The sequence below is a fragment of the Phaenicophaeus curvirostris genome, chromosome 3, assembly GCF_032191515.1.
Source record: "Phaenicophaeus curvirostris isolate KB17595 chromosome 3, BPBGC_Pcur_1.0, whole genome shotgun sequence".
Taxonomy (NCBI): domain Eukaryota; kingdom Metazoa; phylum Chordata; class Aves; order Cuculiformes; family Cuculidae; genus Phaenicophaeus; species Phaenicophaeus curvirostris.
In genome coordinates this window covers 42313291-42330900 of record NC_091394.1, presented here as the reverse complement: position 1 = coordinate 42330900, position 17610 = coordinate 42313291, and the positions used below count along the sequence as shown (strand labels likewise).

At 37.2% G+C, this 17610-nt stretch overlaps 1 protein-coding gene across 2 annotated transcripts in view; it reads right to left on the bottom strand.

The window, feature by feature from the left end:
* Positions 1-17610, bottom strand: part of ATP9B (ATPase phospholipid transporting 9B (putative)) — a 156460-nt gene that overhangs the window by 123918 nt on the left and 14932 nt on the right. For both annotated transcript variants that reach the window (XM_069853751.1, XM_069853752.1), the window contains exons 2-4: positions 13103-13276; positions 5866-6016; positions 1159-1272 (exon numbers count right to left, since the gene is read on the bottom strand). In XM_069853751.1, the coding sequence (XP_069709852.1) occupies positions 1159-1272; positions 5866-6016; positions 13103-13276 (439 nt within the window). The remainder of the gene's footprint in view (positions 1-1158; positions 1273-5865; positions 6017-13102; positions 13277-17610) is intronic.

The following is a 17610-nucleotide window of genomic DNA, read 5'->3' as shown; positions in this document are numbered from 1 at the left end:
AAATATACATTTCAAATCCCACTGTTGAACAAGCTTTCTGCCTTGAAGTGCTTTTGGTTTCAGCAGAAACCAAAAGTTGTCTTGAAATAGAGTTGTGAAGAACCTCCACAACAGTCGCTCCATTTATCAATATATGTTGCAACATATTAAAACAATGAAATCAATTCAGAATATTTACTCTATTGACTTGTTTAAAACGACCTTTACTCAAGTAGTCAGCATGTCACTGTTCCTCTTGAATACCACTGAGAATAAATGTTACTGAAAAATAATGTTTTTTATGAATTTGGAAAACAAAATGTTTGTTCTTCCTGCCTTGCTTTTAAAGCTGGGGTGGAGGGACCGGAAGGTGAAAGAGAAGGTAATGATCTGGTTATAAACAAGAAAAGAATTCCACATCACAGGCATACAGATGGCAGACTACCCAAATGGCCTCCTTGCTAGAGAATACAATTTCCTAACCTTAGGAAACCTGAGTCAGAAGCAACTGATTTGAACAGTTTCCCAAGAAAATACTGGAAAGGGGTCAATAATAGAAGAAATGTACTGAAAGGAATCCAGTGTAACTGGTAGGGTGATCAATTAGGAAAAGCATTTTTATGAACAACTTAATTTCAAGATGCATTCTCCTCCTGCTTTAACCATGGCTTAAAATATTTCATCTCAATTTTTGTGAAAAAAAAGATATGATCAAAAAAAAAGAAATAAGAAAGATTTCTGCTTTCAATTCTGACCTGGCCTGAAAACATGAAACAGTGAGCAAAAACAATAAACTGAAAGAAATTTAACACACAAATTACCTGTGTTACCAAATGAGGTTCTCTGCTAGCTGGAGGTTTTTGTGTTTGCTTGTTTAAACCTCTCAAGTGACCAGTGGCTAGAAATGAGCACTACTTAGACTAGCTGGTTAACAAAAGGAAATTTCAGCCTGTGGGGCAGGAGCATGGTAGGCAGGTGGAAGGGAGGGCTATCAAACAAAAGCTTTTGGTGCATCTGCTGTAAAATACCCTAATTTCAAATGCGCGTTTTACTTCTGTCACATACCATACTCACTGTAGCTTACCAGATGCAAATCTACGAACTGTACGTTACACAAACTTTTCATGTGAGATTAAAAAAAACCCCAAAACCTCTATTTAATAGTATTTTTCTGTTTACCAGAGGAGCCCAGTACGTGTACAGATAGCCTATTTTCAATGCTGGTACAAACTGTGAGCAGGACACGACGAGAAAATAGAGATTCAAGAAAAACTTGAACTGTTCATATAAAACCTAAAATGAAAAACACAACAAAGATAAATGCCTTAAAATTTGTACTCATAATGTACATAAAATTCACTTTTTCATGGTATTAGATATAAAACCATTATATGACATATTGTTCTATATGGTTCTATCATAGTACTATACAGCACAATATGCTATATATTGTCACAAGGTACTACATGCACTATAAGTTACTTCAATATTATATTGCTATTTGTGTTGAGAAAAATCCTTTTATATTAATGCCTCTTTTCACTCTGAAAAAGCAATTTGCTACATTTTGATATTTTGAAAACTACTATGTGAACTAAATCTTTACAAATACTAAATATATATCAATATCACTGCACAAAGATTTACTCTGAAATTTTAACAGTAAACAGAATTTAGATGTTTGTAGAAGCATCTTGCAAGAATTTTATATCTACAATAGTCACCTTCATGTTCATGAGTTAAAACAGATTTTGAAAATTTTCTTTTATAATATCAATTAAAAAGCAAAAAAAGTTTGTGAGTATTTGAACTTTCATTGCTTACATTTTCATTCCTAACTGCTAAACATTTTCTTCCTAAAAATACAGCATTAGAAGTAAATCTTAATGTTTCCTTAAGTATCAGTACTTACATTCTGTTTTATGTGTCTCACAATGTCTTTTTGTCTTAAAAATTTTCATATCCTGGTCTTTAACAATAATAGGCATCAAATGAACAGAAAACATTTACAAAAATATTATCCTAGTCCTTGTCATTTGAAATCCTACAGAGTAATAAAAGTAGGAGCTTTTTTTTTTTTTTGCGTAGGCTATACCGTCCTGCTTTGCATCATTGTGAGAATACCCTAGAACGTCAGCCCTGCTTGCAGCACATTCAGAAAACAGGATCCATGAACTCATTACTTCTGTTCACCACAGTCCTTCAGAACACTCTTGCCTCAACACCATCATTGAAGTTTCGTCTCTTGCAGTGGCAGGAGCTTTACAACTCCTTTGCTTTCTTTCTGAAGTCCTTTGGTTTTTAAAGGGACAAAGGCTACCATCAAGTCAGATGCATTCCTTCAATATTACTATTTCCACTTCTCTTAAAAATAGTGGGGCTATTTAACGTTCAAGAACAAAATGCTAAGGAAGATAAAATGAACACTACAGAAAAGATCCAGTGAGTAGGGGTAAGTGACACTGCCCTTTTTCCAAATGGCTATTGTGTGGAAATCTCAGAATAAGAGTTTTTTTACTATGTGTGGAAATCTCAGAATAAGAGTTTTTTACTATGGAAAGTCTTCAGTTTCCATAGTAAAATATGCTCTGTACAAAAGCAACCATGATTTAAACTTTCAGAGAATTTAAACTACAAAAGATTTGTAACAGAATAACATGGGCTTCTGAAGTAATTGAGAAGAAATGCTCAGGATTAAATTTCTCAGAAGATTATTTTGCAATAAATATTAGTACATAAGATCTGCTTAATAATAAATCAAAGGTTTGGTCTAAACTCCAAAATAATTGTCCAAGTTTTAAGTGAAGACAAGGTAACATCACAGAATACGCTGTCCTGTATTCCAAATGAGTGACAGATGCAGACTCCTTTCATAATTAAAAGCAGCACTTCACCAAGTGCATGTTCTCAACAATGCTTTACTTACAAATACAATGCTAAGAACATTTTTCCTTTTATAACATTTTGAATCTTCAAAGACTTCACGTATTTCTCTAGTAGGCTACGATAACGACACCTCCAGCACGATGATCAGAGGTGGTTACTGAACTTGTAACACTGACACTTGAGAAAATGGATAATCAATTGTTTCAAAGCTATAAGATTCAAAATAGACCAAAAAGCCACATTTAAAGAGTGTTTCTATCATTTAATCTTACAATTCATTTAATACTACTTCTGTGTGAAAATCAAAGTTATTTATTGCTCTTATCAGTCCAACGCTATCATTCAATTATGTAAAAACCCGATCCCTAGGAAAAAAAAAACCCAGGAAAGTTAATTTCTAAGTGTCTTTCTGGCTGGTACCTCAAAATTGCTGGTACCTCAAAATTGCCAGTTTCTTGCAAAGACACTACATTAGTGCTCAGCTAAATGCTACCTAAATAGTCTCAGATGAGAAGATTTTTCTCAAAAGCACGCAACATCATTCCAATATTTACCAACAAAACTGTAAAGCAAAAAATGTCAAATTTTAAGTTGCAGGGAAAGTTGGAGCATTCTTGCAAAATGAAACTAATTCAGCTTGAATCTGTACCTTATGTTAATACTCGTGAAGTTCACCTACTCGCTTCTAACAGTATGTTTAAGTGTTTACAAAGACTTGAAACACCAGGTCAAAAATAAGTCCACAGACTACTTTGGGATGTGCAGATCTGCAAGTGTATCCATCTTGCAGGAGAAGGTGAGAGTCAAAAAGCACCTTTCTATAAATCTTTTGAAATCCTGGCAGATCACTGACCGTTCACTCAATACAAAGCTAAGCACTTCAGTCTAGTCAAGTAAATTCAAAAGTCTCCAATTACTTAAAACTGATAGAATAGACCACTGCTTTAAGTTCAGGAGAGGCATAGGAATCTTAAAAACCTGCCCACCTCAGAAGATATTCTTTATGGAAATTTATAGAAGACTCCTAACCAGCTACACCAAACCATATATGAAATACTAAATGGAAATTGAACAAATTGGTGTAAAGGTGGAAGCCACAAGTACTTTATATAAGCCTTAGGGAACTAGATATTTTGGAAGTGTTACAGCTCTTTTAGCCACTAAGTAAAATTTTGTTAATTTGAACATTATTTTAAGCTTGTGCTTTGATCTAAAATCATGGACTATTACCAACTGCCAGCTGCAACATTAAAAATTATACAACTCTAAACAGAAGACAGAACTCCACATGACGAAAATTTCAACCGGAGTAAATCACTGGAGTCAGTACTTATGACATAGTAACATTTATGGCTTTGGTACCAATAAAACTATGTTCCCTACAAATTACTTCTAGAGGAATAGCATAAAAAAAATCAGACAGCTACACAGTATTTCTAATCAATGAAAAGTGTTAATTTATGTCTAAAATTAAAGTAGGAAACCTTTTATTTTGACCAACTGTTGGGCTTTACATTTAGGATCTCGCTTTATTTTTAAGTTATGACTGAATTTCCAAATAGTAGCACCAAAACAAAAATATGATTCTGCCTATACTGTAAAAAACCAAGATTTTCAAAAGATAAAAAAAGAATAAACATTCTCTCTCTCAAGTGGTAACTGCCAGTTATGGCTGATCCCTATAGGAAACATGAATCTAGTTTAGAATTTGTAATCTACGCTACAGATTTCTCATCACAATAATCAATGGCTTACTATATGTTTAATGAATTTTGTGACCTTTAGGAAAGCATGTAGCTTAACCAATTGTAGTGTATTTAATAATTTAAATTTGGAAGAAAACATTTACTTTGTTCAATAAAGATGAGAATATTTTATCTGTCTGTGGAAAGCAACATTTTTTCTTTAACAGATCACTCTTTACTATATTTTTTGTGTTTTAATAAAGAAAAATATTAGAAAGCACCTGCTTTTCATTGGACCAAAGAGGACAGAAGAACAGAGTCAATACTCTTACAAACCAGCATGATGAAAAACTTCAGACAAAGCATGTCTGTATTCAAATGTAGAAGAAATGCAGTTTTTGCAACAAGACACGGGACTCCAGGGTGGTATTCGTAAAAAAGTAATATTCATAATACCACAGCAGCATACCTTTTTAGCCTTAAACTACAGAAGCTTCAGAAGTTGTCATCTCTATTGCTATACTTCATTAAAACAAGATTTTTTTCCCTAGTTCATACTTTTAAAACTGTAATGTCTCTTGTCTTCATATACACTGTGAACGTTATAGATAAAAAAATGAAATTATGATGCAATGTCTCCTTAGAAAAAAAATAATGACAAAAACCCCTTCCGCTCCACAACAAAAATATTGTCTGAAGAACTGTGCTCAAAACCAAAAAGATATCACTATTTTAAAAACTGCAATAAGAAATACAACTCTGAAAGTACGAGTTAACTAAACTAGTTCTTAGCTGTTATCATATAAATTGAAGAGGTAGCCTATTTTTGTCCCCAAGGAGTTGCTTGTTTTAAGAACACATTATTTATTATGCTTTTCAATGGCAACAAGCATGAGAAAATATCTATGGGATAAAATATTTCAACTATTTAATATCAACTTAATATTTTCAACTATTTATTTCTCCATTCAAGTGAGTGCGTTGTAGTATTTTCACAGCCAACAGAGAAGTGCTTCTGTTTTAAAAAGAGGATTACAAATTTCTAATGATTAATAGAAACGTACAAGGAAAACCATCTTAAATTTCTTAAGCTTCACTGAATTCCAACCACTCAATCATACCGCACTCCTTTAGTAAAGATCTCTTTGAAAACAATTTAGGAAAAAAGCAGTCTATCTCGACTATCAATTTTAATTGAAGACATTGGATTAATTCAGAAGAAGAATGTAGACAAATAAATCTTTTTGCAGAATCATCAAATACCTATGCAGAACACATAGTCAGCCTAACACCAAAAAACAGTTAGTAACCTTACCCCAGGTATAAAGGTAAAGACGTTGTATTTTTGATTTTTTATGGCATTTTTGGGGTATTTTTCTTCACACTTTTCAGGACACCCAAGCCACACTGTGCGGGCCTTCAGCTCTTTCTTTCTTCGGCAAATGTTTATGAGCCAATCAGAACAACTGAAAAGGAAAACAATCATTTACTTTAAGACTAGAAGTTTACTGCATTTCATTACTGTTTCCAAACCTGAAGGCAAATAACTGAGAAAAACAATCTTAAAAATTTCTGCCACACCTAAGCAAACAAGCATGATGTTGACTTGTAGTATTTAAGGCAATTACATGTTATTCAACTCATTCAGACATATAAATATATAAATACTTGCACATTCTTTACAGGAAATCCTAATAAAATAATGACAAGTTTCACTATATCTTGCCCTGAGGCAGGTTCAAAGAATTCTAGTTAACACAAGTCTGCATTCACAGTGACTAAATTCCCTCACTGTTAAATAATTAACTCATCCATCATACAGTACAGTCTTATTGGCAACCTCTTTACTGTATTACTGATACTCAAATTATGCTAATGATTGAAAAGTAAATAAGGCTTCTGTTAGATAAAGTTAGAAAAATTTCAACAGCTTGGTTTCCTCCACCAGACTGCCCATAGCAGGCATAGCAGGGAACCATATCCAACGCCACACTTGTCAAAATGTCTCCAACAAAAGGAAAAGAAAAACACCAGTGTAAACGCAGATCATACGACCATCTGTAAGGGTGAACTTCAATTCACAGGAAAATAGAAAAGCATCCTTCACCTAAGCAGCTTACAAATCTACTGAAGAGGGTTTAAACTGTGAGCAAGGAGATAGACAGGAAGAGCTCACAGCCACCTTAAACAGCAGCAATTTGGACAAGGACACGAAAGTGACAGGATGGGATCACAATGTAGCAGGAACAAAAGGCTGGCAAATGGAATGACTCCGGGATGCTCAGCAGACTGTTTACTAACAACAGTAAAACAGGAAACAAACATAGATGCCACTCAACTTGCATAATGCAATCCAGCCAAGACTTGCTTGGACTATCCACAGGGGCAGATTATTAATGCAGATGAATGCAGTTTTGAAAGAACTGGTAGTGTGAAAAGTGGGTTTGCAATACACTGTATATACATGTTTTACAACCTGGTATGTTAAAGGAGAATTCCTCTGCATCTTTTCAATACTGGAGAGGAGTGCCTTAATCACGTTGGGAACCTGTTTTAGGCAAGAGAACTAGGAAGACTGAGCAGACAGGCCTCCATGAGCACTTATTGCAGCCAAAGCACAGACCTAAATGGTCACAGTTGATTTTAGCTATGTCAGCAGGTGAAGCTGAAGGTGAAGGTAACTCACATGTTTTCTAGTAAGGCTTTTGAGTATACTGACAATATTTTTGATGCAAAAAAAGTAACTATTTGGAAGCTCTTCTGAATTGTATTCAAAGCAACAGAAAGGATTTTGCTGAGAGCAGCAGGGGGAAACAACAATCCAAGCACCTCCACGTTGTTTCTGGGGTAAATTCTGTATAGTCAATCTATTTGTATGTATTTGTACACATCTGAAAGAAAACAGAAAGTCATAAACAACACTGACCTGTCAAGAGCAACCTCTAAAATGGAATTAATTTTTAAGAACAAGACGCACTACTGCTTGAGAGCGTGTGTCCTCTCTTGATTCCTGAGGCCTTAAGCACCATGTTGTAGTGACAGGTGCCCCTGCCCATGGCTGTGGAGGTGGGAGAAGACAACCTTTAAAGTTCTCTTCCAACCCAAATCATTCTATGATCTTCTGTCTCTACTAAAACTTAGATCTCAAGACAATTCTCATAACGGAAGTAAGGAACATATTCTTGGAATAGACACAGTTGGAAAAATCGTAATTCCAGAGTAGCTTGTTATAAAGCCGAAGTAACTTTGGTAAAGTTCTGAAAAGAACTTCCTGGGTAGTTGACTATTGAAAATTTCATTTTTCAGACAACAAAAAGGTAGAAGTGACAGGAGTTCATGCAATGAGTAGATCAGACTTCAAAGCTATCTTGACAGATTTTAAAAACCACCTGGAAGAGACAGAATGCAGGCAACATCGCAACGTCATACGTTTACACAGAAATAATCAACTATGGAAATATAGAACTGGAAAAGAGTTACTAGTGCCTGCTCAGGAGGACTCAGTTACTGCATGATATACATGTGCAAAAAAAGGCATATGCCTGGTCAGTGTGGACAGACATATTGCTAGCAAATCATGAATGCCTTCCTTTTTCTCAATCCAGTGCTAGCAAGGCTTCAGCTGGTTTACAGTACCATTTTGAATACCAAATTTCAACAAACAGGCCTATTGGGAAAAAAAAGATCACACACAAGAACAACAAAACAATTATAGGTCTAGAAAGCAGTGCAGGCTCATTTACTTTACACTAGAAGACTGGAAAGGCTGTGTGAACCTAATATGGTTTCAAGCACGTAAGAAACAGCTGCAAAGAGGGCACAGACATTGAGTAAATGCTTCTAATGACTACGGTGGAAACAATCACTTTGGAAGGCTGGAGTTGCTACCACTGCAGGTCCCCAAGATCTGCTTAGATCAGACATAAGCGATATGTGTAATTCATCCTGTACAGGCAGGGAATTGACTAGATGACCTCTTACGTTACCTTCCTATTCTGTTTTTCCACAATTACAGGATCATGTGTACACAAATACACAGGGAGGGAAGGCTAACAGTTAGCTTACATCTCCACAGTCCCACTTAAAATGTTATTGTCTCTAGCCTACATAATGCAGGCCTATTACAAACTAACTTTTCCAAAGAACAAATGGAAGTCAAAGCTGCAGTCTCTTTTTAAAGAAAACTCGAAGTCACACAGTAGTAAAATAATTCAAAATAACATTCACTTTGTTATGAAAATGTCAGTACACCAATACTCACATGCTGACATTTAAAGCACTTAATTTTTAAATGCTGGTTTCTTAAGATATCCTCCCTGAACCTTTCACTATGGGACAGACATAATTTGTTTTGATTTTACATAAACATGAATTTTATCTTTGTTACAAATGCAAGAAAGACCCTTCAGCAACTTTTTTCCCACCACTTTTAATAGTGACGAAGAATTATTCTGTCATACAAACTGTACATTGTTAGTTCAAGATTCAAAGATCAGCCCTGTTATTTAGTAACACACAAGTCAGAAAAATCAAGTTACCTTGATCATTACTTAAATTTGTCTTTAAAGCAAAATGAAGAGCAGTCTTCCTATGTCACAGTTACACAGTTTAATGTCTGTGAACTTATCCTACTGCTGCTGAAGTGGCAAGTACCACCCTCCTCCCACAACAAAGGTGTGGATTCTTGCCCCTTGTGCTGACAGAACTGCTCATGCAACTGCATGGGTAAACTGGACCTGCAAATTGATCCAGCTGTAAGCTAACACAGAATAAAAATGGGGACTATTTTAAGTTGAATCCACTCTTGTATAAAACTGTAAAAATAGTTGAAACAATAACTGCAGTTGGTGCCAGCTTGGAATAAAACTGCTAATAGAATTAAGGCTTTAAATGTGTTAATTTCCAGTGCAGGGAAGTGGAGAGGACAACACAGATGTAAGAGACAGCTTAGCTGTACAGCAAGAAGTGTCAACAGATCTGTAGCAAAAAAGTTCCTGGGGGAAGGGAACAAGCATGACAGTTTCTCCCTACTAGCCTGTAGACAGAAATTTCCCAGCAGCCTTTGAAATCTCACATTTAAATCTCAGTTTTTGAATTTAAACTGTAAACAGACTGAATATTTGACTAGGCACGGTCTCTTGGCAGAATAATTTCCTCAGACACCGAGGATTTTTCCAGTGCTGAAACTGAACATTTGACTAAAGCAGTGGAATTATACTTCCTTCCTTGCCATAATTCCCCATTCGTGAAACTACTTTTCCCATTACATATTGGCTTTGAAGCTGAAAAAGATGCCATAATGACCATTGCTTTATCAACTGCCAAGAAGTACAGACAAAGGAATGATGTCTGACTGGGAAACAACTGCGATACCTCTGATAAAAGGAACTTTACTGACACAGAGCTCAAAACACTCGAGTTCTGAGATGATGGAAATACTACAGGTTATGCCCAAATCACTATGGCAATAGTTCAGATAAGTTTTACTACCTTAAAAGCAAAAATCAGTTCTATTCTGCCATTTACAGCCTTGGCAGTAATCACTGTTATATCATAGGAAGAATAAGAGATGGACATGCTGGCCTCAGAAATCCTGATCAATTTACATTTATTCAGGTTTTTAAGAACAATGATGTCGACACAAAATTTTTGAAATTCAGATTATCAACACCCAACACATACTTAATCTGTCACAAATTAACACTCCCTAATACAGAAACTAATTAACACTCCCTAATACAGAAACCATTTTTGTGCCAGAGTATGGACCCTTTCATGGGCTTTTTGTACCTGCCGAATTTGTATGAAGCAAGTATCAGGGGATAAATCAGAATAGCATTCTCAGAGCTTCAAATATCCTAAAAATATAATGTAAAATGAAGCATGACCAAGAAGCACTTTAGATTTTCCTGAAATCTTTAATGTAACATCGCACCTTATGCTACGGATTCATCAATTAAAAATCACATTCTGGTTTACTGATTTATGCATTTATTTCAGATGTCCTTGCCTAGAAAATTCAACACATGCACAGAAAGCTTTTTTTTTTCTTAAGCAAGCTATAAGCCATGTTGCCTATATAAATACAACAGATTAGTTAATTTTTGCATATTTACAATTGATAAAAGAACTTTGAAGAATATTATTAAATGGCTTTTTACCTGCCTGCTTCTTAATGTACCTTTTTTTTATTTGAAGGAAGAATATCTATAGTCTTCATACTAGTACATGATGCCATATTAAAAAAAAAAAAAAAGAGTAATTGTTAAATAAGAACCCTTAACTTTTTCATAAGTATGTCTCCAAGTCAAAAGCTAAAGTAAAAGTCTGAACTGACTCTGTGGCTTTAACAATAAAGAGCTTTTTTATTTTCTCTTTTCATTACTTTTATCCTACAAGCTTAACTGCCAGTATCTTTCACAACACAGCATTTTCATCAGAATGGAAAGATAATATAAAAGCTCTATATTGTCTGCAAGGGTCAGCTTTTCCTTATTAGGTTTTAAGTAGCAGAAACTAGTTCTGCAAAGAAAACATACTGTAATTATTGTACTCAACAGGTAGCTTCAGTAATCAGGCCAAAAGCAACACTGTGGTCATGTCATCTTAAAAGATCAGCATTTTCCCATGCTTCTGCATAACAAATGCGTTGCAGATTAATTGAAAGTGTACAGGCCATCTTAGAGCCCAAATTAATCCGAGCATTTGATATCCCCTTCAGTTCATATGGAAATGCCATTCAATAGCACCATTTTCATAGGAACAAAGTGGTTTTTGATAACAAGTGGAATGTAAATCTCATGAGAAAGAAATCAATCCAGCCAAAAGAACCCCAGAGTATTGATCTATGTGCATTATAATTTCACAAGCTTGAGGAGAATTTGTAAGTTAAAGGAGAAATGATTACAGCCACGAAACAGCTGCTATATCACAAAGTTTTCTATTAATTGTGCTATGAAAGCAAGAAATAAGCAGTTTCTGAAGTTAAAAGTTATATTGGTTGAATTAAGTCTTCAGTTTTTTCAAAATCAAAGACAACATTTGATCTAATTATGATTTTTTTCTTGCAAATGTAAAATGTTTAAAGAGCTATAGATTTGCAAACCAAGTCCATGACATTCAGTTCTGATCAAAAGTTTATTGTCTAAACAGAAGCTAAACACTGAATAAAGGACTTCTACAAAATCTATTTTAATGTACAGTAAACTTTGTCAAACCTTCCATATTTGCTCCTGCCAAAACGGTGAAACTTTCAACTAAACAGTGACAGATTATGATGCAGCAACAAAAATCTACAGAATACAAAATTCTAAAGCTGCAAAGTAAGACACAGAAAACTCCCTCTCACAAAAATGAGATTAATCCTAACAATGCAGGGCAGACAAAAAAAACTAGTGGGGGGGGCGGGAGGGGGGTGGTGGTGTTTGTTTGCAATAAGTAAAGTGATTTTGAACACAAACATAAGACTTTCACCCAAAAGAAATCAGGGGCCCCCTGAGCTTGGCTCCGGACAAATGCCTAGGCTTTTATTGTGTTCATCTTTCTGTCACAGCTTTAAACTAAATCGTAAATTTTTCAAAGCACAAAAGAATACGGTGGATGCTGACACTGCGATTTCAATCTTACTCAGTCTCAGGTATGAGATACAAATTTCCATTAAAAACAGAGTGAAATTTTAAATTCTGCTCAACTGAACAGGCTTCAGACTGCTATGTTGTATTTAATCTCACATTACACTTCAAAAAATGTAGCACGCCTTCTGGAAATAATTTTCAGTTGTTTGCATAACATGTGTAATCCACCATCACAACACATCAAAATTGTTTTCTCACATGCTCCTCTCCAGTCCAAGCGTGAAGGCATAGACACCCAATTCTAACCAAAACTGATACTTTACGCCACATAAAACCAGTGTAACTCATTCTACTACGCAGTGTAAGTAATAACAACGTGCATCCTCCAGGTTTCTTGTATCATCTTCTGCATGATCCTACGCAACTTTGTGAACTGCACAGGCATTTCAAAAACTAGTATTCTGTGGGCAATTCAGCAAAACCTCAGTTTGATTACAATGAGAAACCATCAGGAAGGATGACTTAACATTGACTGCATATCCCTGATTTTTATCAATAATAAAGCCTCAATAGTGCTCTCAGCCCAGAAGAAGCCTCCCTATCCCCACAGCATGTATCAAAAGAAAGTTTTAACCCCTCTGCTCCGACGCAGTTTTCAGCAGAAGTAAGGACCAGGCTTACATGACACATGATGGACCTCAGACCAGCAGAGGTTGACCAAGTGATCTCTCTTAAAAGCCTCTATTTTTCCTGCAATTCAGCAAAGCAGGCAGGAGAAATACACAGCAGCAGCTCTTCAGAACTTTTTTTACTAACAGCTAGTACTGTCCTAGTGGGGAAAATTCAAGCAAAGAAATCAAAAAGCATATGACAAGCAAATTACCGTGTCCCTGTACTCTGCACATATCACGAAATATATAGTTACTATTTACTTAATTCATTTAATAGTTTAGTAAGAAGTACTGGCATGCAACAAACCTAGTGCAAAGGAACTTCCAGCCACCACAGATAAACCATTCTAAGCCTCTTCTTCTCTGAGAAATTCTGGCTCTTGGTAGAGTATGGTAATCACTCTCATCATTTTCAAAGCCTTCTTCAGACATCATTAGTGGCATTTCGTCCAAATGAGAGGACTCATCTTCCACTTGGTACCTGGCAAATTAAATAAAAACACTAAATAAATAGCCAATACATCACTTTTTATTACTAGGAATCTCCTAAAGTAACAAGTTCATTTTTGCCATAAGGAGTTTTATTAGAGAGATATATTCATCTAAGCATCTCATGTATATTCGTGCTAGCACATCAACAAGAAATTATAATTTGAGTTAAAAAACATGTAACACAGCAAAAAAGCCTGCAATCAACCATTGTCAATGATAGTATAAATCAGTCTAGGAAACTCTTATTTCTTATATCATTTGTACATAAAGAGCTGCAACTTCATACTTTTCAAAGGATTCCTTGTAAGATTTTGTTAAACAGAATTTACTTGGCAAAGTTTACAGCAAATGCAAATGATTGAGTTTTCATTAGAAGTATAGACTTCAGATTTCCACAGAGCTTCTTCAACTTCCCTGATGTCTATTTCTGTGTGCACAGACCTCTATTTGAGACACGCTTTCTACACAGCTCATGAGTACCTTAATTTACTAGAACATCATAGTTACTGCTATAATTCAACACAAAAACACTCAAAGTGAGTCAAAACAGGTTTGCCTGTGGAACCTATGGTAATAACACTAAGCTAACAATGGTCCTGTCCTCTCCAGAATCTAATCCCCACTTCAATTTTACATTTCTGGAATGCTTTTTATGTAGAGACAAAACACTGGAATATTTGGTAAGAAAATACTCCTAAGCACATGTGAATTCAAAAACTTATTCAGTTCATGTGAAGATGATTGAAAGAAACTGCACTATTACTCAGGTTTCTTTTATAGACTACTAAAAAAAACCTAACAAGGATATTAATTAGAATAAAGTTTTTAAAGGAAATAAGCTTTTCAGTCATAGAATTATAGAATCCCTAGGCTGGAAAAGACCTTTGAGATCATCAAGTCCAACCATATCCATCCACTACTAAAACATACACCTAGGCACCTCATCTACAGTCTTTTTAAACACCACCAGGGACGGTGACTCAATCACCTCCCTGGGCAGCCTGTTCCAGTGCTTGATAACCCTTTCAGCAAAGTTTTTCCTCATGTCCACTCTAAACCTCCCCTGGTGCAGCTTGAGGCCATTCCCTCTCTTCCTGTCACTTCGGCAAAGAGACCAACACCCACCTTTCTACAACCTCCTTTCAGGCAGTTGTAGACAGCGATAAGGTCTCCCTTCAGCCTCCTCTTTCTTAGGCTAAGCAACCCCAGTTCCCTCATCTGCTTCTTGTAAGACTTTGCTCTCCAGCCACTTCACCAGCTTCATTGCTCTTCTCTGGCCACATTCCAGCACCTCAATTTCTTCCCTGTAGTGAGGGGCCCAAACGTGAACACAGGATTTAAGGTGCAGCCTCAGCAGCACTGAGTACAGGGGCAGAATCACCTCCCTGTTCCTACTGGCCACACTGTTTCTGATACAAGCCAAAATGCTGTTGGCCTTCTTGACCACTGCTGGCTCACGTTCAGTCAGTTGTCAACCAACACCTCCAGGTCCTTCTCTGCCAGGCAGCTTTCTAGCCACTTTTCCCCAAGCCTGCAGCACTGCATGGGGTGGTTGTGTCCCAAGTGCAGGATCAAGTCAAGCAAAGATCATCTACTTGTATGCAATAACAGATACAATAACCCTAATCAATAAAAATGCACAATACAGAAGATAAAATGGTCAGAAAATGCCTAACAAAATACATGAAAAATGTATCAAACTGAAAAGGAAAATCTTTTGAATATATTTTAAAATATTACTTACAACTATTGATAATGGCAGTTAAGCAGCCTTTAAATAGGCACAGGTGACGAAAAAAATATCCAACCAGAATAAATCAAAAGATAATCTGCATATGTATTTTCAACATTTCCCAAATACGTTAAACTTCAAAAGACTATGATCAATCGACTCGTTGTGTAATGTGTAATTTATCTACCTTGAAACTATTCTTGCACTGGGAATAATGAAGAATAATTCATAGAGCTCAGGAATGTGAAATATAAACAAAAAAAAGGATTGAGTCACAGAAAAATATGAGTGTTTTGCATTTTCCTCAGAGCAACCCAAAACAAGTGTATGTAAAAAAGGGGTAAAAATCAAAAAAAATCCATTCCTTTTACTTGAGAGAGCAGCTGGAGTGCTAGGAGCTCTGCATGGGAATGGATGAGGAGCCAGCTGAGAGCTTCTGGGGTAGGACTAAAGAGAGGACAGGAAAGGTGACATTATAATAGGTGCAGACCACCTGAACAGGAAGAACAAGCAGATGAGGCCCTCTACACAGAGACAGGAACAGTCCCACATCTGTAGGCCCTGGTCTTCAGGGAGGTTTTCCACCACACTGATACGTGCTGGAGGGACAACACAAAATGACTTAAGTAATGCTGAAGGGTCCTGTACTGCTCCATGTAATTAAAGGACCCAACAAGGAGAGGTGCTGTGCTAGATCTCTTACACTCCAAGCGAGGAGGGGCTTACTGGGGACATGAAGGTCAAACAAAGTCTTGGGGATAGTGACTGCGAGATGGTAGAGTTCAGGATCCTGAAGGCAGGGAGAAGTGTGGCAAGCAAGATCACAACCCCGGACTTGGGGAGAACAATTTGGCCTTTTCAAGAATTGCTTGGAAGAACCCCATGGAATAGTGCCTTGGGAGCAAGAGAGGCCCAAAAAAAGCTCCTGAGTATTCAAAGATCAGCTCCTCTTAGTTCAAAAGATTTCCATCCCAATGAACAGGAAGTCAGGCAAAAATGCTAGAAGGCCTGACTAGATGAACAACGAGCTCCTGCCCAAACTCAGACACAAAAAGGAAGCATACATAGGGTAAAATTATGGGCAGGTAACCTGGGAGGAATACAAAAACGCTGTCCAAGCATCCAGTGACAAATCTCAGAAAGCTATAGCCCAAAATGAATTTAATCTGACTAGGGATGTCAAAAAACCCCGTAAAGACTAGGGACAATATAGGCTTATTGCCAAATGAGACAGGGGACCTGGTTACACAGGATATGGAACAGGCTGAGGTAACTGAATGTTTTCTTTGCCTCAGTTTTCACTAGCAAGACTGGCCTTCAGGAGTCCCAGGTCTTAGAGAGCAAGGCAAAATGCTGGAGTAAGAAATAAATACCCCTAGTGGAAGAGGATCAGGTCAGGGATCACTTAAGCAAACGGACATACATAAACCTATGGGCCCCAAGTGTATGCACACAAGAGTGCTGAGGGAATTGGCAGATGTCACTGTGGCACCACTTTTGACAATGTTTGATCAATCATGACAATTAGAAGAAGTGACTGAAGACTGGAGGAAAGCAAATGCCACTCCTATATCTAAGAAGGGCAAGAAGAAAGACCCTGGGAAGTACGGACCTGTCAGTTTCATCATGATTCTGCAAAGGTCATAGAGCCGCTCATCCTGGAAACCACTTCCAGGTACAGGAAGGACATCAAAAACATCAGAATAGTCAGCACAGGAAGTCATGATTAACCAACTTAGCAAACTCCTACGATGAAATGACTCTGCTGGTAGATGCGGGGATAGCAGTGAATAATGGCTGCTTTGACTTCAGTAAGGCCTTTGATACTGTCTACTGTAAAATCCTCATAGACAATTTGGTGATGCAGTGGCTGGACGAGAGGACAGCAAGGTGAACTTAGAACTGGCTGAACAGGCAGGCCCAGAGGGTGGTGATGCAAATTGATGCAGAGTCTAGTTGGAGGCCAGTGTTCCCCAGGAGTCCATGCTGGGTCCAATCCTGTTCAACATCTTTGTTAGTGATTTGGATGATGGGGTAGAGGGCACTCTCAGTAAATCTGCAAATGACACCAAACTGGAAGGAGTGTCTGACAGGCCAGATGGGTGTACTGCCATCCAGTGCAAAACTGACAGGCTGGAAAAAAGGTTTGACAGGAACCTCAGGAAGCTCAGCAAGGAGAAATGCGAAGTCCTACACCTGGCAAGGAACAAGCCCCCACATGAGGATATGCTGGGGGGCACCCAGCTGGAAAGCAGCTTGGCACAAAAGGACCTGGGGATCCTGATGGGCACCAGGTTGAACACAAGCCTTTGCCATAAAGAAAGCTACTGGTATTCTGGGCTGCGTTAGGCAAAGTATTGCCAGTAGGTCAAGGGAGGAGATCTTTCTCCTCTGCTCAGCACTGGAGAGGCCACACTAGACTCTCGTGTCCAGTTGTAGGCTCCTTGGTACAGGAGAGACATGGTCATACTTTAGAGACTTCAATGAAGGGCCATGAAAATTATTAAGGGACTGAAGCATCTTTCCTATGAGGAAAGGCTAACAGAACCGGGACTGGAGAAGACCTTATCAATGTCTATAAATACCTAGAG